The sequence below is a fragment of the Kogia breviceps genome, chromosome 2, assembly GCF_026419965.1.
Source record: "Kogia breviceps isolate mKogBre1 chromosome 2, mKogBre1 haplotype 1, whole genome shotgun sequence".
NCBI classification, from domain to species: domain Eukaryota; kingdom Metazoa; phylum Chordata; class Mammalia; order Artiodactyla; family Physeteridae; genus Kogia; species Kogia breviceps.
In genome coordinates, this window is record NC_081311.1 from 130,727,872 (window position 1) to 130,755,395 (window position 27,524).

General features: G+C 40.8%; 1 protein-coding gene across 10 annotated transcripts in view; it reads right to left on the minus strand.

Moving 5' to 3' along the window:
* RBMS1 (RNA binding motif single stranded interacting protein 1) overlaps window positions 1-27,524 on the minus strand; it is a 212,885-nt gene that overhangs the window by 114,463 nt on the left and 70,898 nt on the right. For 4 of the 10 annotated variants that reach the window (XM_067026164.1, XM_067026162.1, XM_059053809.2 and 1 more), the window contains exon 1: window positions 16,900-17,309. The exons of 4 other annotated variants lie outside the window; for them this stretch is intronic. In XM_067026164.1, coding sequence (XP_066882265.1) covers window positions 16,900-16,968 — 69 coding nt within the window. In that variant the 5' untranslated portion in view covers window positions 16,969-17,309. Of the gene's footprint in view, window positions 1-16,899; window positions 17,310-17,970; window positions 18,109-27,524 lie in introns of those variants that run through there. 2 more of the 10 variants (XM_067026166.1, XM_067026165.1) reach the window with 2 other exon arrangements.

A 27,524-nucleotide genomic window follows, 5' to 3' on the forward strand; every position in this document is an offset into this window, starting at 1 on the left:
GCTGAGGTAGTTCTGAACAATTCTGCATGAGCAAATCCATGTCCTGAATGCAGTAAGGAAATAGGATTTTTAAAGAGAACCTGAAAACGAAAGCAGCAAATATTGTGTCCCAAATATGCATGTAAAACACTATGCTCCATAAACACTACGCTGCAAAGAAATACAGTTTCCAAGTGCTCAGAGATGTTAAAACAACCTAGTTGGTAATGAGAAACACACCCAAACAAAAAGTTAGAACAATTCAGCAAATAAGCAACCATTACATATAATGAAGAATACTTTGGTAAAGAGAAATAACTAATTTAGTTGTTTTTTAAAAAAACTGGTGCCATCAACATGTGTCCTTAGCATCTGTCAAAAAAAGAGGGGAGGCGGAGAAAGAAAGAAAAAGAAGTGAAAGAAAGAATAACAAAAGTGAGGCACCTCTAATAGAATGTATGAATAGCTTTAAATTTTTGTATAAGACTCAAGAACCTTTGATACGGCTTCACATTCTTACAGAACTACAGCTCTATGATAGCTTTCAAAACAAAGTTAAACATGGCAAGAACTGGGAGCTTCCCTGGTGGCGCAGTGGTTGAGAGTCCGCCTGCCGATGCAGGGGACACGGGTTCGTGCCCCGGTCAGGGAGGATCCCACATACCGCTGAGTGGCTAGGCCCATGAGCCACGGCCGCTGAGCCTGCGCGTCTGGAGCCTGTGATCCACAACGGGAGAGGCCACAACAGTGAGAGGCCCGTGTACCACAAAAAAAAAAGGCAAGAATCTCCCTGTCCGAAGGACTTACCTGATAACTTCAGGAACTCACTTCCATTCCAAGTCCCTAGAGGTAACCTGATGCCTTAATGGGTAATGGTGCGATTCATCCCTTTCTGAGTATAAAGGGCATCACTGCTTCTCCACACCACCACATACACATCCCAGCTGAGATGCGGTCAATGGAAAATCATCACATCGGAATTCTGCTCTAATGTAATAGCAGGAACTGCAGAAAAGGGAGATCACAGAGATTATCTTCCAGGAAGAGTGAGACATTGAACTTCAACTTCCAGAAGAAAGGAAGTGAGCCTGACGATGAGAGGGTGGAGTTTCGTGGCCATCTGTGATAGTCCAACAAAAGACTGGAGGAGAGGAAGGAAAAACAGACTTCAAGAAGCAAGGAAAGTACTTTTGACTGGAATGGCAGGTATGGACTTGAGCAAAGCATATCACGGACAGAGCAGTTAGTTCCTCAAGGTCCTTAAAGATTATGGTTGGAAATGGACGCATCCGTAGCTATTACATGTTTAAGCTATTTCTATAAAGAAGTATCTTTTATCTTACAGGTGAAAAACAACAACAAAATAAAACATTTCCTTATATGCTATGCACAAGAGGGCCGCCAGTGTAACTCTTGTGTTATGAAAGCCAAAGTGACCACAAGTGAGTCATGAAGCATTTTAGCTTTATTTGAGGTCCACCAGCCTACCCAACAGATGAGCTTCACTCAAGATGAAGGAATGTCTGGTACCAGGTTGTTGTGGGTTGAATTTTGTCCTCCCCCACCCGCCCCCGCAAAAAACCCCACATACACTGAAGTCCTAACCCCCAGTATCTTGGAATGTGACCTTATTTCGAGACAGAGTCTTTACAAAGGTAATGGAGTTAAGATGAGTTCATTAGGGTGGACTCTAACATGGCTGGTGTCCTTTATTACAAGGCAAAATCTGGACACAGAGAAAGACATCCACACAGGGAGAATGTCATGTGAAGATAGGCGTTAGGAAAGACGCCTGAATAGGTTCTTCCCTAACACCTTCAGAGGGAGTACAGCCCTGCCAACACCTTGGTCTTGGACTTCTATCTTCCAGAACTGTAAGAAAATGAATTTCTACTGTTTAAGAACTCACCTTGTGGAACTTTGTTATCGCAGCCCTAGCAAACTAAGCCAAAACATATTTTTAAAGAAAATAAAATTAACAATTTACTCCTAGGATGCTATTTCTATTTTATCACAGCTCTCTTGTCTCACCATTTCAGAATTATGACCAAGATTTAGGGATCCAAAATACAAAAAAAAAAAAAAAAAAAAAAAAAGACCAAGGTGATATTGATTACATAGATACATGAAGGAAGCCTCCCCGAATACAACCAAATAAAATATCTGCTCAAGACTGAGCCTTTAGGGCTTCTCTGGTGGCGCAGTGGCCAATGCAGGGAACACGGGTTCGAGCCCCAGTCCGGGAAGATATGAAATTCAGCAGAGCAACTAAGCCCATGTGCCACAACTACTGAGCCCGTGCTCTAGAGCCCACGAGCCACAACTACTGAAGCCCGCGTGCCACAACTACTGAAGCCCGTGTGGCTAGAACCCGTGCTCTGCAATGAGAAGCCACTGCAATGAGAAGCCTGTGCACCACAACGAAGAGCAGCCCCCGCTCAACACAACTAGAGAAAGCCCACGGGCAACAACAAAGATCCAACTCAGCCAAAAATAAATAAATAAATAAATTTATTTTTTTTTTTAAAAAAGATTGAGCCTTTAATCCAAAACCTTCTGATCAAAGCTAAGAATCAAACCTACACTCACTTGGTTTTACTCTCTGTCTACTCTATTTTGATGGTGCTAATAAGTATCATTACTACCTGGCTTGGTATCATTTTCTTTCAGTTCGTTCTGTGCACCTTTTGGTAAAAAAGCCAATGAATAAAGGATTCCATAAATCAGGGGTCTGCAAACTACTGTCCAGAGGCCAGATCCCATTTGCCACTTGCTTTTGTAAACAAAGTTTACTGGAACACAGCCCATCCGAATGCATTATCTATGGCAGCTTTGAAGCCACGGGTAGTGCTAAGTAATTGTGACAGAGCCCTTACGGCCTGCAAAGCCTAAAATATTTACTATCGGGCGCTTCACAGAAAACCATATGCTGATCCCAGTTATAGACAGTCTGTGAAATGTACAAGCAATTTTTAGGTAAACGTTTATCTGTTGTTTCCCTTGTCAACAATCCTAGCTCCACAAGTGATATTTTCCAATCCTTTTGACTTGTGAACAATGAAAAGAAGAGCCTCTTAGAAACGAAATAGTACCATTTTTGCCTGAATTTCTCTTTGTGCTCTCTAGCTCTTCCACACCCCTCTTAGAGAACTAAACCAAATTTGGCAATGAATTAATGCCAAGAATGTGGAAGATATACTTCCATTTCTTCTCTGCTTTATGCCCTAATAAGCAGCTTAATACAGTCAATTAAAGGGTAGAGTAACTCTAATGTGACAATCAACACAATGACAAAATGGATCAGCCAACTGAGAACGTTGTTTCTATCTGGAATCAAATCAAATGCACCTAAAAGTCAAATAATCTAAATTAAGGTCAATTGGAGCATGATAGCTATAGGTTAGACATGTTCTTACACCATGCACTTCTTAAATAGCTACACCTCTTATGCCACTGATTCATTTCTACCTTGTATAGTTATTTATACACCTGCTCCACAGCCCCTATTTCCCTACAACATTGAGAAATAACATCATCAATTTCTTATTCCCTTCAGGGCCTAACACAGTGCTTGGCCCATACTGGTCTCTAAAATATTGATTGAATGAATAATAATCCAAGCTGGATTTGTTTGAAAAGGTTCAAACTGCACTAGTGGCCTGGATACATGTGTTCTAGTCCTGGCTTTGTTACAAATAAGCTGTGTGATGTTGAAACATCCTCAACTCTAAAATGAGTACAAAAGTGTATCTCTTAAGGTCCTTTCAGAACTAAGTCTATGCTTTTTTTGTGATACACATGATATAACAGACATTATTTCATATCACTTCATCCAGAGCACTAGTTATCACATCACAGGATTCATTCAGAATAAATTTTCATGTCGTAGACACCAGAAAGAATCAGTGAGGGTCTCTGACAGGGACCCACCCACTTTTCTTTAGACTAAGCAACTACAAACCTTAAGATACATAAAAAGAGAAAGTATCCAAGTGAACTATTAGTACCTGAAATACCTTAATGGTAACAAAGGGCAAGGAACTGGTCATTCAGATTTTTAAAGAGCACATTTCAGTGTGTCCTAGAAGGGTCTTTAGCACACAGCAGCGTTGTAAAGTCTAAACTGTGGTTTCTTCTATACAGGAACTTGCTCTAGAAACCACAGAGCAAATTTTGCATGCTGTAGTAAGTCAGGCAGGAAGGGGCTAAACATATGTAAATTTGTCTACCCACAGCCAATTAGGTGAAAAAGACGAAACAAATTTAGAGGGCAAAAGAATGTTCATTAATAATTAGAACCTGTGGGTTTTCTAGATCACTGATATTTTAAACTAGATTGACTTCCCAAGTCAGTAATCTAGATTTCATAGATGCTTTAAGAAACAATAAAATAGGCGGGAAAACTAAACTTAAAAGAGGAGAAATTAAAAACAAAACATATGACAGTTGGCAGACAATAATTTATTTTGTCTGAAAGTAACATGCAACACACCATCCCTAAGGACTTACTTGTTCAGAGAATAATAAAACACCTCATATGAAAGCAATTCTGAAAACACTGGTGCAAGGGTGTGCCACACTTGGAAAAGCCAAGACTCTGAAGGTAGAATGATGGAGGATTCAGGGTCAGAAGACCTAGGCTTTTTGAGCTGTGAGATTTTGAACAAATCGTTCGATGTCTCTGGATTATAATTTCCCTAGGGGTGAGTTACAAGGGCTAGACTAGATGATCTCTAAGGTCCCTTCCAACTCTAAAATGCAAAAGGTTCCTTTAAGTAAGTGTTTCCCAAACTGTTCCACAGAATATAGTTAGTAAATATTCTAGGTACCATGATCAAATAATTCTAGGAAACAATGAGATACATAAAGTTGGACAAATGTCTGTACTGCAGAATTTCTCAGACTTTTAAATGCTGATTTCCACTGTTACTCTCTAAGACAACAATACTATACAGTTTGTAGTGTTTCCCAAGTTTCTTTGAACCTTGAATATTTCAATTCCTGGAACACTTTTAACATTTAATAAAACCCCAGTATCTTAGTGAACACAATGTGGGAAAAGTTGCTTTGGACAACAGACTTCATAAACTTAAAATCACATGCTGAAGGAAACAAAATACTCATGTAATAGTTTAAGGGCACCCATTTCAGAATCCATAACAACGTCTCTGTAGTGTTAGTCTGTCATAAAGCACTTTATCTTACTTTAACTCCTTGATCTTTTACTCTAGGAAGTCAAGGACAATGTAAGAATCATTTCCATTTATGAATGAGAACTGAGTTTCCCTTCTAGAGCTTTCTCCTAACAAAGCATTTTCTGCTCATGAACAGAATAATCACAATCTTCTACCACTATTATCATTTTGTGACCCATCCGCCGAGATCCTCTTGTGTGAACTGTCTTGTTAGGCGACACTGCAAGGAAGAAGGGAAGCAGACAGAGCACCTGTGACAGATAATGCGTCAAGTGCTGTCATATATATGACTTCATCCAATCATCTCAATAACATTAAGTACTTATTTTATCTCGTTTTGTCACTGAGGAAATCAAGACACAGGAAATTTAAGAAATGTGTACACAGTAATAGAACTAATAAATGATGAAGTTGGGATCCATACCCATGTCCACCTTTTTCTCCTTAAAAGCAACTTAAGATGTTTTGAAATAGTTTGATAGTATATTTTAAAACTTAATTTGGGCTTGTGGTTCAGTTAAAATATAAATATTATTTTGGTTCGTGGTTCGTGATTGAAGTCTGTTTGAAATATGATTTGATTTACACAAATATTTGAACAATGGTTATAAGGAGGTATAAATTATATGAGAGCCACATCTTAATAATTATCACCATTTGAGCATTTCTGGCATGCTAGGCAGACACATCTGTATCACCTCATTTAATCATCCCAATAACTCTAAAAGGTTAAGATCCTGGAACTACTACACCTTCAAGATCTTGACCATGGAGTTTCCTCTCTGATCACTCTCCTTTCCTCATTCCCAGGGACTTTCCTTTTTATCTTATCAGAATCTCCAGGACCCTTCATGTTCTCAAAGTTCAGTGTCTCTCTTGATTTCACCTGTCTTTTTTTAAACATCTTTATTGGAGTATAAATGGTTTACAATGTTGTGTTAGTCTCTGCTGTATAACAAAGTGAATCAACTATATGTATATATATATCCCCATATCCCCTCCCTCTTGCGTCTCCCTCCTACTCTCCCTATCCCACCCCTCTAGGTGGTCACAAAGCACCGAGCTGATCTCCCTGTGCAATGCTGATTTCGCTGTGCTATCTATTCCCACTAGCTATCTATTTTACATTTGGTAGCATATACATCAATGTTACATTCTCACTTTGTCCCAGCTTACCCTTCCCCCTCCCCGTGTCCTCAAGTCCATTCTCTATGTCTCTGTCTTTATTCTTGACAGAGAACCTTTTTTTTTTAGATTCCATATATGTGTTAGCATACGGTATTTGCTTTTCTCTTTCTGACGTACTTCACTCTGTATGACAGACTCTAGGTCCATCCACCTCACTACAAATAACTCAATTTCGTTTCTTTTTGTGGCTGAGTAATATTTACCTGTCTCCTTAACGTTCATCAGGATACTCTCGATTTTCATACCTAATCGCTTTACCAATGCCAAACCCTACATAAATTCATTACCCAGATGTTTTCCCTCATTTCTTGTGGGAGAAGGGTCAAAATATCCTGCCAGCTCAGACCCTTGCACTCACAGGGGCCCTCACTACAGTTTAGTCATCCTTTTACTCATCTCTATTTGAATGCTCACCAAATTCCCAAGAGCTATTACTCCAAATCTTTTGTCACACTCTTTAGGCCTAGAATCACCCCCCCCTTTTTTTTTTTAAATCATAACAGACAACCTAACCTCTTTACTGAAATGTAAGCTTTTAAAAGGTTGAGCTTCACTGGCCTCCTTACTCCTCCTAACATCTCTAGCATAATCAATCTCCTCTTTCCTGTATCACTGTCAGGAAACTCTCTCAGATCCCTTTCCTGTAAGACTAACCTCAATCTTTCTTAAAAAAAAAAAAAAGAGAGACCTAGTTCCAACTAGTCCCTGTTTTCTATCACCTTGCTCTACCTAAAACCAGTCAGATGCTAAGATAATCTTGCCTCAAGATTGTCTGAAGGGACTCTTTCCTTAGACACCCAATTTTTCTAAAGACACACCCTCTTCACTCATGCATTCCTTAAACCCTTTGGAATGTACTTTCTACCAGTTCACCCCTGCTCCCTTTCCCTGCCCACAACACACAAACTACTCTATTGAAACTTCTGTCTCAAAGACTTTCAAAGACCTCCCAAGGGACATTTCCAATGGCCTCTACTCCGCCTTTGTCTTCCTTAACCTCTAGGCAACACTTAACAGAGCTGACCAGCTCTGCTAGAAACTCTGCTCTTCTTGGGCTTCTGTGATACTCTCTTGATTCTCCCAACATTTTGCCATTTCTTTCCCCTTCATTGCCTAAGGCTCATCTTCCTTCCCACCATAGAATCTATGCTCCCCAGGTCTCTCCAGATTCTTCTGGACACCTTCTCTTCCTGAACTGCTTTAACCTGTTCCCAATGTGCCACCTATCAAGTTTCAGGAGGTCCTGAGCTTCTTGCCCCAAACTCTAGTTCTGTATTTCTTGCTGGAAATTCCTGCCTGCACTTGGTTGGTAGGAAGGGTGGTAACATGTGATTCACATGGCCAAATTAAAATGGCCAAACCAAGCTTATGGCTTTTCCTCAGAAACTAATTTATTGTGGTAGGGTGAATTCTCTAACCCATTCACCATCCAACCTGCCATCTTTCATACTCCTGTTGAGGTGGGAGTATTTACTATAACCAATGCACTTGATATACTACAGATGTTATAGATGACATATACTATCAAGAAAAAGATCTGCTGGATAAGTACTCCACTCCAAAGAATGTGAGGATCCAGGCCAAACATGGAAATCTACACACCCATGTGACACAGCCTCTATACTGACCTTAAGACAATCCCAGGGGAGCAGTAAAAAAAATATTTACAACCATCTCCTAGATCCAAAAAGAGTACTTAACGTGGTTCGCACTGGGTGCTACTAGCCTTTCAGGGCTGGACGATTCTTCCTTATGAGACTAACATGGATACAGAAGGACCCTTTGTATTCTTGGTGTCTGGACTTTGAATACCAGTAGAATTTAGCACTCCCCTGCCCCCAATTTAACGCCTAAAAAAAATGTAGACAATCCCTGTAAGAGGATGGCTGGATTCTACCTAATCACTGAGACCAGAGCAAGTAATGTTGCAGCAACTGTTTATTTTTCCAATCATTTCAGACAAGAGACCTAGGACTCTTCTTTACGAACACTGTCCACTCCCCACCCAGTCAGTCGCCAGCTCTGTACAATAACTTGAATCCACCCCATCTAACACATTCACACTGCCGTTACTCCATTTTACAGCTTTATTTCAACTGTTACAACACCTTTAAACTCAGGCTCTCCTTGCATCCACTTCAGCAAGCTTGACCCTATCGCCGCTCTGTCCTCCAACCTCTACCCTGCAGTCCAGCTCACCTGAATTTCTCAATCTTCCCCTAGAAAAGCCCATGTCTTCTATCTTCAGATCTTTGCTGTAATGTTCCTTCCACCTGAAATGTCACCTTCCATATGACGCAACCTGCCTCCCGAGTAACAAATCTTAGCACCATCTTTCAGCTGTCCTCCTCCGTTTCCACATGCAGTCATAAATTCTTTTGGAGGGCACAAATCCCTTTGGCAAACTGATGAAAGCTACCAACGTCTCCCCAGGAAACAGCAGATGTATGCCACATTTTACATACACTTTTAGGGGCTTTATGTCCTCCAATGTCTATAAAATTTGGTTGTTCCTCCTGTCCACAATGTAACAGCCTTCTTTTGGGTCCTCACTGTTTCTCAGCTGTTTGAGGTGCTAGCTAAACTGGCTTCTCCCCGCCCCCCCCAGCCTCTCCCTTAACGAGCAGCAGTGTACCTTCTGTGTGTCACCCGTTTACTTCCTCCAGAATGACATTCCCAACTTAACTTATGCTACACACTCAGTAATTATTGGACTCAATGTTTCTGAGTCGCTGTTAAACTTTCAGTTAAACAAAAGAACATATCCACTCCCTTGGAGCTGGCCTGTTGGCATTTGACTTATAAAACTGAGAATACAGACAAAGTGGAGACAACATTGTTTCTAGAATATTTGAATACATAGGGTTGGGTTGATCTGATCATAAATGGTCTTCCGAAAGGGTGATTTTTTTTTTAGGCAGTTCTGGAAGTGGAGAGACAGAGATCTTGTTTTAGAACAGAGCTGCAAGGAAATTCTAGGTGATGGGAATACTATGCAGAAAACAATGGGATCTAAGAATCTCAGATAATACAAAACAATGAGGCTACATATCGGCACCCAACCTACGGGGCATCAAAACAATGAAACAAACAGATTTTGTAAAGTGGTGTGTCAACTAATAAAGTAAGAAGCTAACAAAGCAATACTGCTTTCCTTCTCTCTCTCTCCCTCAGACCCCCCCCCCACCTCTTCCTCCCTTCAGTGCTCTCTCCTCCTTTCACTCTGAAGTCTTGTAGCCTCTACAGAGCACACCCAAAACTCCCTGATATACTGAAAATCCCCCCTGGGTTACACAGTAACAACAGTGTCTAAAGTGCAGACATGATCTGTACTGTGTGTTTCTTACAGAAACCTCCACTGTCCCATTATAAATTACGGCTGCCTGTAAGGAAGCCACGCCTCTCACCCCACTGCCCTTTCAAAAAGCTACAATGAAAAGGACGTGTGTGATGAAGGCAGCTATGAGTATTCATAATACAATAAATCCAAAGGATTATGACAAGAGTGGCAGAACAGTCCTGGTTTTTCACGTTTAATACAGAAAGTATATGAGGGGGAACTTGTCCACCAAACAGCTGTATTTAAATTCACCTGTAAGTCAAATGACAACAGAGAAAGAGGTAATTCTTCAATATTTAAAATAACTCCTTCCGTGAAAAATACGTTAGCATATGAAATTCCATATATATAGCAACATTTTCTCCTTGCTGACTCATATAAGTTGGTGTCTTAAAAATGTTTTTTAAAATGTACAGAAGCCCTGTCGAGTAAGTATAAAATGGGAAAATACTAAGTTCATAAATACAAAAACTATCTGTCAGAAATAGGTGATTTCCAAAAATGTGATACAGGAATTGTCAGTAAAAATAAAAACAGAAATTCATAAGGAATAGTAAAGGACTGTATCTCAAAGCTCAGGCACAGAAACAAGTAACACCTACATGCTATGCTGAAATTCTCAATGACATGAGAACTGGGTTTTCACTGCAACTTTTAAACATGAAAAATAATACAATTTTCTATATATTCTTTTCACTTTATCTTTTTCTTGATAACTGAAGGCACTGTATGTTCAGGTGGGGAACAAGGGGGACTGGAAGGCCGAAAAATAAATGTAAAGAGAATCATGAAAAATAAGTCATTCATGATTCCATCTACCAACAGAGGAAAACACTTGTTAATATTTTGGCATATTTCCTTCCAGTCTTTTTTTTTAATGCATTTTTTGAGGCTGTATTGTACGCACAATTAACAAATGCAAATACAATTTTCCCCAGTTTACGTTACACTGCTTTGTAAGTCCATATGTTTAAATGAACAAAGTGGAGCCAAAATACATTTCTATTTATTAGAGCACTACTATGCTTAACACCAAGTTTTGTTGTGGCTGCTGCCATTTAATAAGTGTTAAACAACAATAGCTACATTGATTCACTATTTTAATACAGAATTTAGTTTGCTCCATTTAATTTTTTCACCTTGTCCTAATTTCAGGAAAAGCTTATTACTTCCTTCCTCGTGGTATGTCTATCCTATTTTAAAATTTACTAAGCTTTTAGAATGTATTAAAGCAAAGCATTCTCTACAGATGCAAGTTTAAAAACAAACACCCACCAAACACCTACAGATGTCCAAAGAGAAAAACAATGTTTATTTTTCTGAGAAAGGCAAAAATGGCATCTTTGAAAACCAACAAGACAAAGGAAAGAATTCTGGAAATCATCATGCATATACTAATAATCAAATCCGTCCATTTTCGAGCAAATTAAAAGGTAGCATTTTTCATCAACAAGAGTGATTAATGCTCTTTTTTTCCCTTCTCCAATCATATATTTGCATAAAATAAAGAACAGAGGGTTGAAAGGCTTTCTTTCCCCAAAGAGGGCAAACTCTGCTAACAAGAGCATAATACAGGAACAACTGTTCTGAAATATGGTAGGATGCTCTTTTCTTTCTTTTTGGATTTTTTTTTTTTAAGGTGGTTGAGAGTCTCGTTTTCAAGCTCCAGATCCTTACCCTTTTGGAGGCTGCCCCCACTTTCTAAACAAAGTCCATTCTTAGAGGCTGTGTGTCAAGGTCTCCCAGGATCACACAGAGCCTCCCAAGACCACCTGCTGTTGCTTGCTCTGTAAGGACATTAATAATAATAACACCTTAGAAGGATTAACAACCCCGTGGAGTGGGCACTATTATCTTTATTTAACAGAAAGTGAGGCTTTGGGAGGTTAAGTGAAAAAGCATGCAAGAGACAGAGCCAGAACTTAAGACTGGGTCTTTAGGGCTTCCCTGGTGGCACAGTGGTTGAGAGTCCACCTGCCGATGCAGGGGATGCGGGTTCGTGCCCCGGTCCAGGAGGATCCCACGTGCCGTGGAGCGGCTGGGCCCGTGAGCCATGGCCACTGAGGCTGCGCGTCCGGAGCGTGCGCTCCGCAACGGGAGAGGCCACAACAGTGAGAGGCCCGAGTACCACAAAAAAAAAAAAAAAAAAAAAAGACTGGGTCTTTCAATTAGGTTGAGTGATGGTTAAAGAAGTTAAGATGTGAAATCGGCGTTACCAGGGCTCAAGGAATATGCTAAGAGGCAAGATTTTTGGAGGAAAACATGGGAATAGTATTGTTTATAATTACGATTTCTTTTATAAGTCGTTTTAAAAAGTGAGTTGGGTTCCCCAGAGATAGGACTGCTGGATTTAGCAAATAAAAACACACAGTACTGCACAATATTTGGGACGTGCTTATAATAAAATATGATTCATTGTTTATCTGAAATTCCAATTTAAGTTGGTGTCCCATATGTTATCTGAGAACCCTAGAGCAAAGGCCTTTATGAAACAAACAAAAAACACTAATAAATTACAAAGCTACAATTCCCAAAGCTGAAATCTGGGATGCTCTGTGCGCCACATGTCTTTGGGAGGCCAAGTAAAGGGAAGTGTAGTGGGGCTACAGCTGTTCTTGACAGAGCTTCCTTCTCTTTTTTCTGGTAGCTGACAGAACCCTTGACTCCAGAGACCTGAGCTTTCACCAACTAGGCCATTTAAATTCACTGCCTCAAAATTCCTGACCTTTTCCTACTTTATATGGATGTTGTGAAGATTAAATATAGCTGAGGTTGGGAAGGGATATCATATACATCTTTAAATATTTATTTATTGGCAGAGTGCTTTGGAAATACATTCTCAGAAACTGGGTAAAACTGACTCCCCCCGTCCCCGCCCACCCCAAGAAAGGGCTCAGAAAGTATTACCAATATATGATGAGCCCAGCTGACAGCAGTCTCTAAAAGGAAGGAAAGAACAAAAACGAGAAACGTGTTCAAAACCTGAAGCGAACTATGGAAAATGTAGTGAGATGCCAAAAGGGATTCCTAGTGGAAAAACTGGATGGATGATCACTGATGGCGAATTCCGTACTTTTCAAATGGCCATGGTTACATATTTCAAACAGTTACCTTGAGGCACAAGCACTACTGAATCACAAAAACACTGAAATAGCCTAATACAAAAACAGGACAAGACCTTTTTATGTATACCAATTTAATTTTCTGCTAATTTCCCCTAAACCTCCAATTTCTGTGGCTTGAGTAGGTTTACCTCTTTTAAAAAGACAACAAATTGGGACTGGCTCAGACAGTGTTCATTTAAACATTTCTCTGAACGCTTTAATCTTCAAACTTTAACAAAACCCAATCTACTACACATAAATTGCTGTGAACAGAAACTGCTTGAAGAGGATTAATCAACAGCTTTGTATGTCATCCTCTAACAAGGCCAAACACTGAATCACACTGTTGAATTCTTCACGTGCAGCTACACCCAGTTAATCTTCAAGAAAGCAGCAAACTATGTAAATCTATTTAAACTGGGGAGATAAGTACTTCACTCATCAAAAGTTTTAGCAACACTTAACAAGTACAGCTATTGGTTGGCAAGATCGTTTGAAAAGAAAAGAAACACACACACACGAAAATTCTTATATGCGCTCCCCTACCCCAAAGACCCCACTGCAAACCACTAGGCAAAAAAGTACTTGCTACACACCTCAATTTGTAAAAACTAAGTATATGACATCACTGAATCAACTACTTCGAGAAAAGCAGTTCCGAAATGGAAGTAAGGAAACAGGAAGGGGAAAGTAGCTAATAAAAGAATTCAAAATAAAATGGAAATATTTAGCTTCTCTAATTAAAGGAAAGCACTTTTTCTTTTGAGACATACTAAAAATATTTTCACAACTACAGAAGTCCTACTAAAGGGCTTTCATTTTGCTTGTGGTGGCGTTCTCATACAGACTGGATTTGCTTAACGAATATCCTGTATCTGAAACTCACAGTCAACAATCATAGGCCATATACATTTCTCCACTGAGACTAGAACCAACAATCTTTGTCTAGATATTGCCTCCTGGGTTATCACCCACTCAAAGCATCTTACTCTGACCTGAGCCGAGCAGATGTATTTCTAACATGCTCATAGGCCTGTGATGCAGGAAAATCCTGTTTATCCTAAATGATGCCGGAGACCAGTGCTCCTTGACGTCCTCGATACACAGTGGGGCAGGAGGGGAATGAGCACCACCCACCTCTGGGATTTTTGGTTGTTTTTGCGGTACACGGGCCTCTCCCGTTGAGGAGCACAGGCTCCGGACGCGCAGGCTCAGCAGCCATGGCTCACGGGTCTAGCCGTTCCGTGGCATGACCCACCTCTGTTTAACTGAAACTGGCTGACTCCTGTATTTGTAAAGTTTTAAGAAGAAATCGTACAATCACTCCGTAAAGCAATCCTTTAACATCAATGCCGATCCCAAATATCACGAACCCACCATCCATGTCATTCACAGCATCCTCCTTCACCTGCAACTCCCTCCTCACCACCCCCTCCCTGCACCTGTCCATGGCCCAGATAGGTGGGAGGAATCCCTAAACCAGACTTTTGAGACTAGAAGGGGTGACGTGCAGTGATGCAGAGAAGCTCTGTATGAGTTTTCATTGAGATGTGCACGTAATAAGCAGGCTGCTGTAGTGTGCTTGTCTTAAGAGCTTGACTGCCAAAGCCTGGCTCTGCACTTTGGGTCAAACAGACTGAGCACGGTACTTAATCTATGCCTCAGTTTTCTTAACTGTAAAATGGAGTTATTATCATTACCTACCTCATAGGACTGTCAAGATGACTAAATGAGTTAACCCACCTATAGCACTGAGAACAGCAACCCACAGGCTATAAGATGCTCAATGATGGTTTGCCACTATTAATATATATGTATAATACAAGTGTGACTCCAGCGTATTTTTTTTTCCAAAGGTGATTTTTAAGTATTCCTCACATGCAGTGTTTTCCTCAGGCAAACTATCTGAAATCAGCTCTAAAAGCTAATCATATATTTCTAGATTAAAATCAAAACTGTCTTATACACCTAAAATGGACCTATTCTTTCATCAAAATGAACAAACTAATGTGAACTGAAAGGTGCAAGCTTAATGTCACAAAATCTTATAAAAAGCATTAATTAGACTTCCCATTTAGACTAAGCCAGGATGAGATCACAAAGTCACTCATGGTAACCAGGTCCCCTTGCTCGAAGTGTGCTTTCCCAGTGAATGGCTAAATACTAACAAAAGAAACCTTTGACTCAAATACCACTGGTACCCCGGGTCTTGTGTCTGTATAATGCCTACACATTCATTTCTTTCTTCGCCTATAGAAAAAAGAAAGTCTGTTTGTTTTTCTGATTCAGTCAGCCCTTTTAGTCTCTGAATCTAAGGAGAGCCTAGTGAAAAGAAGAGCATCTTATCAGCATGCTCCAGACCAGCAGGCTGTCCCCCTCCACACACAAAACCTCTAGCCCCTCACAGCAAAAGGCCTCGCCCTCAGAGCCTCGTCCCCATTTCAGAGCTAACACCCCACCAGGTTCTGACAACAAATAAATGAATACACAAGGCCTTTACATAATTAGCCATCTTTTCAGGTAGAGGAAGGTGAGGGGTGGGGGGAGGAGGATTCAGGAGAATATTTATTGTAAATTGGCTTCATTTATGAAGTTGATGCAAGTGTACTGGATCTGAGGGCATTTATTTAAAATGAGGCCACATGAACAGATTTTAGAGATGCCAGCTTCCGAATCTTGACAAATTTTAGTACATACTTCAGCCAAGTCACAAATGCAGATTTTTTTTTTTTTTTAATTAAAGGACGGGGCTTTTCTTAAACCAGGTAAAAGTTCCATTGACTTGGAAAGCAAGGGCATACAGACCAGATGTGTTTACTGTCTTTTTAAGGGAAAGCTAACAAGTGAAAGAACCAAACACCAGAAAACAATACTTTTTGACAGTCATTGTATCAGAAAATTAGCACCATTTTCAGATATTCTTATAGTAAGAGTGCCCTCCCTACCCCACCCCCCAAAATGACTTTGAGAACAAAAAGGACTAAACATAATCAATAACCCTGTGAATGCCTATAGGAAACGCCACCAGGTATCACTGTCATCTGTCATGATCTTAACAGAGCCATGGTCTGCATGGAAGGATACAGTTTGATTGAATCATTATTGGGATAATAACTTAATTGATTTGTCTCAGTGGCTAAGGATGTAGACAAGAGATCTATTATGGAAGAAAAATATCTGCAATCGTGTTTCTGTTTTCTCAACAAGCATCTTGCCACTGACCTCTAAATCAGTTTAACCTTTTCTAAACAGACCTGCACATTTTTTACATAATTTAAAGCTAGGTCTTGTTAATGCTGCTGCTGAAAGGCTCCGTGAGATTTACCACAACATGGCTTCAGTAACCTTCCTTTAAAAACAAAGATGAAAAACAAAACAAAAGGCCATGACTATAAGCTTCCAGCTCCACTCCTTTTCCCGGCAGGGGATTTTGATCTAACCACTAAAGTGCCTTTGGAGTTCAATCTGTTAAAAAATGTATGAAACGGTATTAAAATAGGAAAAGGCATGTGTATGACTCAGGCTTATCCAAGTATCTCTGCAACTAGGATGTCACAGGATTTCCCTGTGCTACTGAAAACCTTGAGAAAGTGACAGTAGAAGTTCCTGTTTCTTTTTCTTTCTTCTCTTTTTTATAATATATAAATGGGAGGGGGAGCGAGCGCGAACACACACACACACACACACACAGAGGTCTTCCGGGTTTCGTACGAATCGGGCAGGTTCTTTGAGGTTCCAAGTGAAGATTGTTGTATCCCAATCTTAAGACTTATTATCGTACTCTTCCACACACAAAGGTTTCCGGTAAAAAACCCAAACTTGTTGCAGAGCTGGGCGAAGCCCCCGGCGCGCTCCTGCTCTCGCCGCGCCGCCGCCCCTTCCCCTTCCCCTTCCTCCGCGTCCCGCCCCGCTCGGCCGGAGGGGGCGAGGGCATCTCCCCGGCCCGAGCCGTCCCCGCGGGCCGCCTCCTGAGAAACAAGGTCACCGCCCGGCCCGGTCCCTCCGAAGACGACCGCGGAGTCCGGCCGAGCGCTGCCACCCTTTGCAGAGCGGGGCGGCCGGCCTCCGCGCGGCATCCCCGCCGCCGCCTCACCTGCTTGCGGTAGGGCGTCCTGCAGCTGCTGCTGCCCCCAGGGTTGCCGCTGCTGCTGGGGAAGATCATCGCGGCGGGCGCGGGCGGCGGGCGCGGACGCGGGGCAGCCTCGCCGCGAGGGGGAGGGCGCAGGGAGGGGGCCGGCCGGGGCCGCGGCCGCTCTGGGAACTCCCTCTCGCCGCGCGGCGGCGACCGGCGGGGGCTGCAGCTCCGGGCTGACTTCTCCTCCGCCCTCGACCTCCGGACTCGCCTAAAAGTGCAGCGCGGCGGCGGCGGGCAGGACTCGGGTAGCTCCGGCGGCCGCCGCCCTGCGTGCCATGGACAGGAGTTCGCGCGCGGAGCTGGCGGCGCCGCGGACTCTCCCGGCGGCAGCGGAGGAGCAGCGCCGCCGCGTCCCCACCTCCCGCGGCCTCAACCACCGCCCCGAGAGCGCGCCGGCCGGGGGCGGGGAGGCGGCCGCGCACCGCCTCGCGCCGCGCCCAGGCCCACCCGCGCCTCCCCGCCCTCCCGCCCCGCGCCGCGCCCGCCGCCCAGCCGGCCGTCCGTCCCCCGTGCGCTCCCTCCCGGGCTCGGGGCCGGAGCGGGGGCCGCGCGGCCCGGGGAGCCGCCGGCGCCCCCGCTCTGGTGCAATGGTTGGGTCTGGCTCCCCGCATGCCGCACATTCCTTGGAGTAGCCACCCCCCTCCTCTTTTCTTTTTTCCCCCTCGGCTCTAGGCTTCAGCACCCGCAGCAGCTTTGCACCCGGGCTCGAAGCCCCTTTTCAGGGCACCGCGCCGGGGATCACGCTAACACCTGGGTAGGAAGCCAACTGGTCCCAAGTCTTCTTTTTCTCTTTCACCCTTCCAAACTATCCCCCCCCCCGACCGTCCACTCTCCCAGAAAAGGTGCGGGCAATCACTCCTACTTCAACGAACAAACCAGCCTTCCATCAAACCTCTGCAAATTCCCGTTCCCCCAGTTCGCACGCTAAAATTGTAGCAGAGGAAATAAGTCTCCACTTCCCACCCCCTCACCGCAAACACGCACGGTAAAGTTCGTACTTCATTCTTATGCCAGAGTTGGCAAGCTTACCTTCAAGATGCCAAAGTCAAATAGCGAAAATCATTTCAAGCCATCGGTTTAGTAAGCCTTCCCGAAAACTGGGAGTGTGTGATCCTTCTATATGTTAATTATGAGATGCGACACAAATGTGTTCTATTGAAGGGACACAGAAACTGCAAAACAGGGACAAAGTGAGGAGGTAGTTTCCTTTGTTTTTCAATTGAAATGAAGGCGACTCAAGATGCCTCCCCCCTTTTTTTTCAGGATCGCTTTTGCGTTCGTTAGTGTATCAAGCCTAGAACCTGTGCAAGGCAGACGGCCTCTACAGCAAGAGCCCCGCGGTCTGTGGATGGGCCACTGGGACAGCTGGCCTGTTCAGCAGTGACTATTACAGGGTTATATTACCGCACTAAGCGGTCAATATTACAGCATTCTTCCTTGGCCTCTGGCCTCTAACGCCTTCCTGGAAAGGGCCATCTGCCATGATAATGAAAAATCCTAACTCAGCTAAGAAGTGAAGGCTCTCAACTTCTGGCTGCCATAAGGAAAACAAAGTGTCCCCTATGGAAACCAAGTCTTCTAGCAAAGCTGTGACCATTCAAGGGTGTTTCCAGCAACAAGGAACTAAAAAATATCCATCCTAGATATCCTTCCTACTGCTGACCTAGGGAGCCACCTCCATATGATGAAGGGCTCCCAACATTCTCAGGCAAAAGCGATGAGATCTAGCAAGTCTCACCTGATTGAAAACAACTATATACACAAACTACATATATATATATATATATATATATATATATATATATATATATATATATATATATAAAATTCTTAACTCTTTTCATTTAAAAAAAAGCAGCAGCAAACTTCTAAGTACAGTACTAGGTGCACAGTGGGCAAGTAAGAACTTGCTAGATAACATTCACAGAAATGTGTGTGTTCTTTAAAATGATTTAATAGAAACAATACAACTAACATTCAGTTCTGTGTTAATATATATGCTATTTCGGGCTACTGCATGCATTTACAATTGTTTGGGCTGCCCCTTTGCTGTCTCCTCTCACAGGGACCTTCTACTGCAAGTTATCAACCACAGGTATAAAATATAAGGTTTTAAGTAGAACTGTTCAAGTCCTAGATGCCTTTTCCTGAGAATTTAATGCCCAAGACCCCAGCAGTTTCAAACCTGTCATCTATGGAAAAAATTCCATGTACAACCTCACTTGTCATGACTGGTCTCTTAGGAAACCACAGTCTAAACCACAAAAGAACAGCATAGATTAATTTTTCTATGGCTCTTCTCTAAGGTCATGATACTTTGGATATTGTGCTATTCTAGAATGGGAAGACTTGATTTGATACCCTGCAATCGTTTTACAGGGATAAGACGTGATTTTAAGTGATAATAAAATTTAAATTGGAATACAAAAGCAATTCTAATACTAGATAGTAAAATATACTAAGAATACTAAAAATATTAAAAGGACTATTTTTAAGGATAAAAAGATATCTAAATAGCAACAAAACAAAGTGTTCTATATAGTGTATGACATAAAAGGAGATTACTCAAGGTGTATATTTTTAAAAACAATGTCTACAAGCCAGGGTTCAGAAGTTCCAGAGTTAGGTAGGTACTACACACTTAACTAGGTAAAGCATTACAAAGAAAGGAGAAGATAGACTTTCCACCCTCGAAGACTATAAAATATAAAATGTAACAAAGTCACTAAAGCCCAAATAATTCCAACCTAAGAGAAATAACAAACATGAAACCATATATGTATATATACTCAATTATAGATATTCACAAGTGCTTAGTTACAAATGATTATAGGAATAGATCCTAGTGAGATTCATCTGGGAAAGTTTATTGACCTTTGAAACAAATATGTTTGAAGACAAAGTAAGGAAACATTCCAGAGAAACTGCAAGTTATCATGGTAAGAATTAGTTAGGGCTTTGGAATCTGCCCTGTAGATGCTCATCTTCCTGAAAGGGAAACTGAGACTGCTGCCTGGGCGGTCAGACAACATCCTCCTCCCGCAGCTCAGCTGGTGGGTAAAGTTGTGGGAATCTGACCCAGGGGCAGCCAATCCACAGATAGGCCAGTGACCTATGACATGGCTGGGACTGAAAGAATGAGCAGAGCCAATCAGATTCTCACCCTTGGGAATTTAATTCAGAAAACTCCAGTTAGGAAAGGGGCAGAAACTGCAAGAGTGCCAGGGGGTAGAGGTGAGGCCACAAAAAGCCAAAACCATATGCAAGCCAAGTTTATGAGGAAGCAGAAACCATGAGTAACAGGAAGCTGACTGGCAGCAAAGCAGACAGCCAAGCAGATGCCAGGAGCGGGTGAGCACTTGGCCATGAGATGGAGTCCCTGAAGCTGCTCTGGCTCTTAAGACTGACAACAGCCCCTCCGTGTGTACACTTAACCAGCCCCACCCCTCTTTTTCAGACAGCTTAAGTGAATCTGGACTTTGCAATCCAAGGAACAAAATTAAAACAGCCAAACAAGATTTGGCTGCACATTTCAGCTTTCCACTTACTAGCAACATGGCTTTGGGCAAGTCAGTTAACCTGAGTCCCAGACTCCTCACTGACTGTCTTAAGTGTATATATATGGTACTCCAACAAGAGTACCAAACTCAATAAATGGCAGCTGTTACTGTTTCTCCAGGTTTCAGAGTGGTGGTTTGTAGACTTAAGTGGGTATACTGTGTAAATAACTGATGTTAGTGAGGCTGGCTGACCATCGAAGAGGAGGGGCAAGGGTGTAGTTGGAATTGGCAAGTAAAAAAAGAGCAAATTTAGGTAAGGAGAGGCTCCTTTTTTGAGAACTGTTTGTTGAATGGCTGAGTGAAGATGCTTTCTAAGGCTTAACTCTAAGAGGTTTAAGAAAAAAAAAAGTCTGACAGAAGGTCTGTTTCAAGAGCTAGGTGAACTCAAGTTTCTCTCCCGCATTTGTTTTTGTCCTGTTTCCTTTAAAGAGGCTGTGTGTTGGACCAGGGCCATTTCTGTATGAATGGGAAGACTGTGAGTGGTATCAGAGATCACACTGTGAGGCAGGAGGAGGCTATGAATGAGGATAATAAAGATGGAGCCATCAGTACATGCAGGAGCCTGCAGCCTTGTAGAGCAGATGCGACTTGGCTACTCCCAGGTGTTTGTATAACTGCAATTTAAGACTCTTGAATTGAGAAGATATTTGTCCCACAGAAACATTTTTAAAATGAGACTTTCATTTATAAATTTCACATCTCATTTCACTTTCACAGCAACGCTCTGAGGTTGGAAGGGTTATTAGGCTTCATTTACAGATGAGAGGAAAACAAGTTAAGACTGACTGACTTAACCATAGAGCAAGGAAGTAGCAAGTAAATGTTTAAACCTAGGCTTCGCTAGGGTTAAAGGACCCTGTCCTGTGCTCCTTCAACACTATAATGCTGTGGACTCAAAAAAGCCTTATAAATAATGCTACAATTCCCAGGTGAGTACTTGTAACCTCTACAGCACTGAGTTGCTGGACACGAAAAATGCAAGGCATTAAGTGATAAGTGTCAGCCAAGTGGTCTAGACAATCATGTGCTATGCCAGTCCACTGCAGGGAGAGATCAATACAGGATGTAACATGGGTGTGGGGAGCTCAGCTGTATAAATGTTTTGTTTGAGGGACATTCAGAAAGAAGCACTGTGAAGATGAGGAGAAAAACAAAAAGAGTGGGAGAGGGAGAGATGGATGGTATGAGAGAGAATGTCGATTTGGGGTGACTGCTGCTGAAATCACCACTAATCAATGAGCTCCTTGAAGGCAGCAGCAAAAGGGTAGGAGAGCCCCCATTCCAACACATGCATTACTGAACCTCATGTAAGAGAGGAGCCTTTGAGTAAAATTACTACAAAGAAAGTGTGGTGGGAAAGCTAAGCTTTGAAAGAAGGGAAAAAAATAGGGGAAGAGAAGATGTCCCATGAGATAAAAATAGAACACCTCTATCAACAAAAGAATAGACCTGTAGCAGGGCCTCTCCCTCTATCACTGCTAAATAATTTCAAGCACCTATTTTTATTTGGATCACATTAAAAACAGAAAAGAATGAAGAGGAAAAATTCATCCAACATTACTTCACATTACAATCTTTAAGGAATAAAATACAACCACATAGTATTGGTTAGTGTAAACAGTTCACACTAAAAAAATTGTTTACATTTGAGAGTACCTATGTTTAAAAGCTCGCAAGCCTCTAGCTCCCAGCAAAACAGAAAAAGAAAAAAAAAATTATGAGGTCAGCAGATTCTTTAAATATCTGTTCTTTCCTGGTACAAAATAGAGTTGATAAAGTGTCTTATTTCTAAAGGAGCAGCAATATATTCTATTATTTACTATTTTGCTGTTTTAAAATTCTATGATTCTTGTTCTAGACCTAAAGTCTCCCTAGACACATATAAAATCACATGTATATAAAAATGAAACCACTGTAATAAAATAAAACTATAGCTCTATAGCTATAATCCTAGAAGGCATATAGAACAACATAAACAAAGCCAAATTCTGATGAGTCTTACCAAAAGCAACATTCTAATGATTTTTAAACCTATCCTGGTGAACAAAACAGAAGAAATAGGCTTTGCCCTGCTGCTGCTTCTCTGAATGGACTAATAAATAACTGTCATTTATTGAGTAACTACTATATTCTAGGCACTTTCTCAGCAGGTTCCTCTCCCCCGCCCCCCATTCACTCACAACACACACACACACACACACACACACACACACACACACACACACCATGAGAGAATGATTAGCCCATTTTACAGAAGAGAAAACTGAGGCTCAGAGGCTTAAGCAACCTTTCCAAGGCCACAGATCCAATACATTATGGAGCTGAGGTTTGAACTTAGGTCTCTCTGACTCCAAGTGGCCAAGCTCCAATGACACTCGTGATCGTTATTATTACTATGATCTATGGTTCAAGTCCAAACCCCATAGTGAAAAACAAAGAGCCCAATCCTGGGTGTGCATCTGAGCTTCAATTACCATGTATATGACCTTGGGCAAGTCACTTTTAAAAAGATATGAAATTACATTGAATTTCCATTCAGTTGATTATGAAGGCAAATTTTCCAATATTAGAACATATAGTTATAGTACAAATACATATTCTGGCCCAACCTAGCTCCTAAATCTCATTTAACTGATGGCTGCTAAAATATAACTCCTCTCTTAAAACCACCAGTTTTATTTTCTGGGATAGTTGGTAGGATGATGTTGGGAGAGAAGCAGAAAGAACTATCTTCTAAAAGCTGCGATGGTGATTAGATGAAAGGTATTTCCAGAATCCTGAACTGAAACAGAATATAATTTCACTCAAAGAATAGTGGAAAATCGTATTAGAGATTAGCTTCATTATGGGATTCATACATGCTTATCAGACAACTAACATCCTATTCATCATTTAGGATATTTCTCTCTGTGGCAAAACATCCTCTAAATTCCAGACAAATAATTTACACTCAAAAAATTTTGTATATCATCTATTCATAAACTAATTATTGCCCTGTTCTTGCAAAATAGTTAATAAAATTCAAAGCTCACTCAAATTTCTGGCATAGTGGTTCTCTGTAAGTTAAATTTCTTTTCCTATGTTTTTCTATAAAAATAAGTACTTGGGTCCTTATTCTTTCCAAAAACCAAAATCTTGGGGGTAGCTATATGAATTAAAAATTCAAGATTTTTGTTTTCATTTGGTTTACACTGTATTGAATTTGTATCTGTAGATCAAATTCTATAACAAAATAAAGGAGAGTCAACTATCTGGGAAACCAGGAGAAAGAGAAGCTCCATTTTGTATTTATTGTGGATTACTGTTTTCCTAATTTACCTGGATGGATGCCTCAATCCTCCACATTCTTTGACTGTGGGAATCTAGTATTAGAGCTGTTTTTCTCCATCCTTTAGCAAGCCTATAAGAAAATAAGTGCTTCTTTTCAAAATACTTTGCGATAATTCAACGAGTTTTCCATGAATTACAGTGAAATTACAAATTATGAAAGATATTAAGTGATTTTTGCAATTACAGATTTTCTAAAGAGATGGAAGTAACATAATCATCTACTGTAGTGATCAAACTATGTATAAAGGATAACAGCTGAGGTAAAGAAGGGAGGGGCTGATGTGCTGTGGAAACAGCTAATCACATCCACCTCTTGCTACATGACTTGGGAAGAGACAGAAAGTACTTAGGAAATCAACAGAATTTTTGGAAAACTAAAGCCAAAAAAAAAAAAAACCCCTCTAAATCATGAAAAACAAAATTCAAACCTGGAAAAACTGTCTCCTTTCCATGAGTAAAAATCAACTGTTAGAAAATTTGGATAGTACAGACTGAACTAACTATACCTTGGACAAACAAAACCCTCGTAAAAACCAAGAATGACAAAAGGTATAAGATATTCCTAAATGTCTGGGAGACATAACTAATGTCTATGCAAAACCTGGGATCCCGAGCACAAATTAGGATTTAAAGCATTCAAAATACAGAAAAAAACCCCAATAAAAGTTTCCTTTCTCTTTAGTTGCTAAGATGACCATTACGTTAGTTTATTTCACCTGAAGAGGAGGATAACAGAATAATTAATTACATCCTTTAAGTAAATGAGTATGCTGAAAAGCTTTCTATTCTCCCCTGAGTTATAAATGTGAAGGTTCACACAAGAAAATACAAAATTAGAAGTAAATTTCTATTCAGTTGGAGGATACATGAAGGCAACCTTTCCAGCAGTAGAATATTTAGCTAAGAGTACTGTAGCGGGCTACCTAAGGAGCTTTTAAAAATTCTCCACCCGAAGCGTCTTTAAGAATGACTAGTTCTGGGTTATCTAATACACTTAACACATGGGACAAACTGATGACAGACCTGTGGCAAATTGATACTGCCCAAGAGAAGAGAAGGCAAATGAGGAAATTCTGATATTGTCATGACAATGTGACTGATCATGACATCAGCAATTCCTAATTCCAAACTATGAAGAACACTCCCAGAATGCTGACAACACATTAAACAGATCCTCCCAGAACCACCCTTCCTTCACCTCCCAATATAATATATGATCTAGTGGCAGATGTGATGAAATTTCAACTAAAGGATTATTAAATGTTAAAATCTATTAAATTCTTCTAAGTTGGAGGAAGCACTAGGAGGAAGCACTAAATAATAGCTGAAGACATTTTTCAGACCTATAATATATATCATTATATTATATCATAGCATATTATAAAATGTTACAATTTATAAAATGCTTTATTGTACATCTCATAAAGTCTCAGGGAAGGAGGCAGGGCAGGCATCCTCCACCTTTTTTAAACAGGAGAGTGAGCCTCACGTAGGTTAAACGACCTGGGTCATGAAGCAGAACCTCAAGGTTGGAAAGAATTATTAAAAGCCAGTTCCCGTGCCTGGCATATAATAATCACTCAAGAAATAATACAATAATAGAATGAATGCTACTGTCTCTCCTTGGACACCACGACTGATAATAAATTCAATCTATCCATATTTAGTCATTTCTATTAGAAGGTTCTTTGTTAAACAGCCTCCAAATCTGAACCTACTCATTATATTCCTACCCCAGGGCTAGAGTCTATGTCTTCTATAGATTGTATACAGCTTTCCTCTGTATTCTATACTGTCCAACCCATAAAAGTGAGGGCGGAGTCATCTTATTTTGAGCCTTAACAACCTTGTAAGGGTGCTTAAACAGTCTGTAAATCTCTAATGAGTTACTTAACCCACTGTCTTACACGCAGTAAATTTTTTTGGAGGCATGAATGGATGAGGAATGGTAGCTTTCTTACACAGACACACACACACACACACACACACACACACACACATAAATGACAGAAATGATGATTTGCATCCTCTTTTCAAAATGATGATTACTTGAAATTAGAAAGAGCTGAATGTAAGAAATGGAGTGATCAAATCTTAAAGACTACATTTTACAGATTATATTAAACATGGTGAATTTGCGTCCTAATCTTTAGATCACTTGGGATCCTAAGAGGTGTTGTAGTGAATGTTGCATTTTGCATTTGACTTATTAAGGAAATGGTATTCCACAATCAAATGGTTTCTCTCTCTTGACCTCAACTATTACTGTCAGAATAAATCTTCTTGCTTTACTTTTTGGGGAAAAGAGAAATGTCCTACAAATCTCTCTGAGATCAGTCTCCTATAAATATTTGGATATAAACTGTATGTCGTGCAATCTAAGATGCCACTGATTATATAATATGCTTGACAATTACTGAGATGTTAACATTTGAAAAAATGGACAACAGTAATTATAGCCCATCATAAATGAAAAGATGCATTCTGATTTCAGGAATGCTGAAATGTGAAAAAAGTGAATCTTGGCATCTGTGTAGTATGGCACACAGGTATATGAGCACAGTGCATACAAACGCACACACATGTTCTTTTCATTCATAGCCTAGGCTCCAGAAATATATTTTTCAAACACTCATTTTTAATCTTCTAAAGAACCCAGAGCTACTGAGTGATTACAAGTAAATGACACACACTCAGTTCTTCCAAGATCTGACTGTATCATACCAGTGGGCACAGTCTCCAAGGCAGAATGAGAAGCTTTACCATAATCTCACAAAGGAGCAAACTGAGCTGTCAGCTTCCCTCCTCAGCCATCTCCTGACAGTGACTTCAAGTCACACCCGTGGTGTTTTAGGTATACAGTGCATTTATATGATAAGAAAGGTTACAGGCAGAGGAGCCTAAATCTGTAGATATTTATCAGACCTCTCCACTCCACACTTCCTGTTATTAGTGCTTTAAAGTTGTCAGTTATGAACATAACTTGAGAACATTCATCCTGGACTGTTACTTCTTTATCAAGTTTAAGTCACACAAATGCATGCACAGGGACACACACACTCTCAAAAGATCACTCAGTGCTGTTCTGGCACACAGCATCAATTCCAACCTATGAGTCTTACAGATTTCTACCTTTTTGCAGGGCCTGGAGTACCAGTTCTCAGTCTTCCTAGGACTTCCAATCGGAAAAGTAATTTTTATGTGAATCAGGTAAGTCAGATAAAAAGACATATATCTAAAATGGTTATCACAACCCTTAAAATTGATATGAAATGACAAAGTGAATCAAAAGCAATAACTTAGCAGGTGAGATGACCCAGTTACAGAAAAAGATGTAGATGGTTCACACTTAGAGCAATGACTATTAGTACTTGTTGGTATCTGAGGGTTCATATTTGTTCAGGAACTGACTGGTTCCTTTTCCTCCTCCTTCCTTATGCAGCTTTCCTTTTAGTCATTTCATTGCTGATGTAAAGATAAAACTGATAGGAGAAAGTGAAACAAACTGGTCAATTTATTAACTGACTCAAGGTTGGTCAAACTGAAGGTTGGAAATTATCTATGAATTTCATTTATCTGTAATGTTTCCCTTGTTATAAGAGAAAATTATAATTGATTTCACACTGAATATTATCTTATAGAAATTATTAACATGTCAAACCACCAATATATCTCAAGCCCCAACTCAGGGCA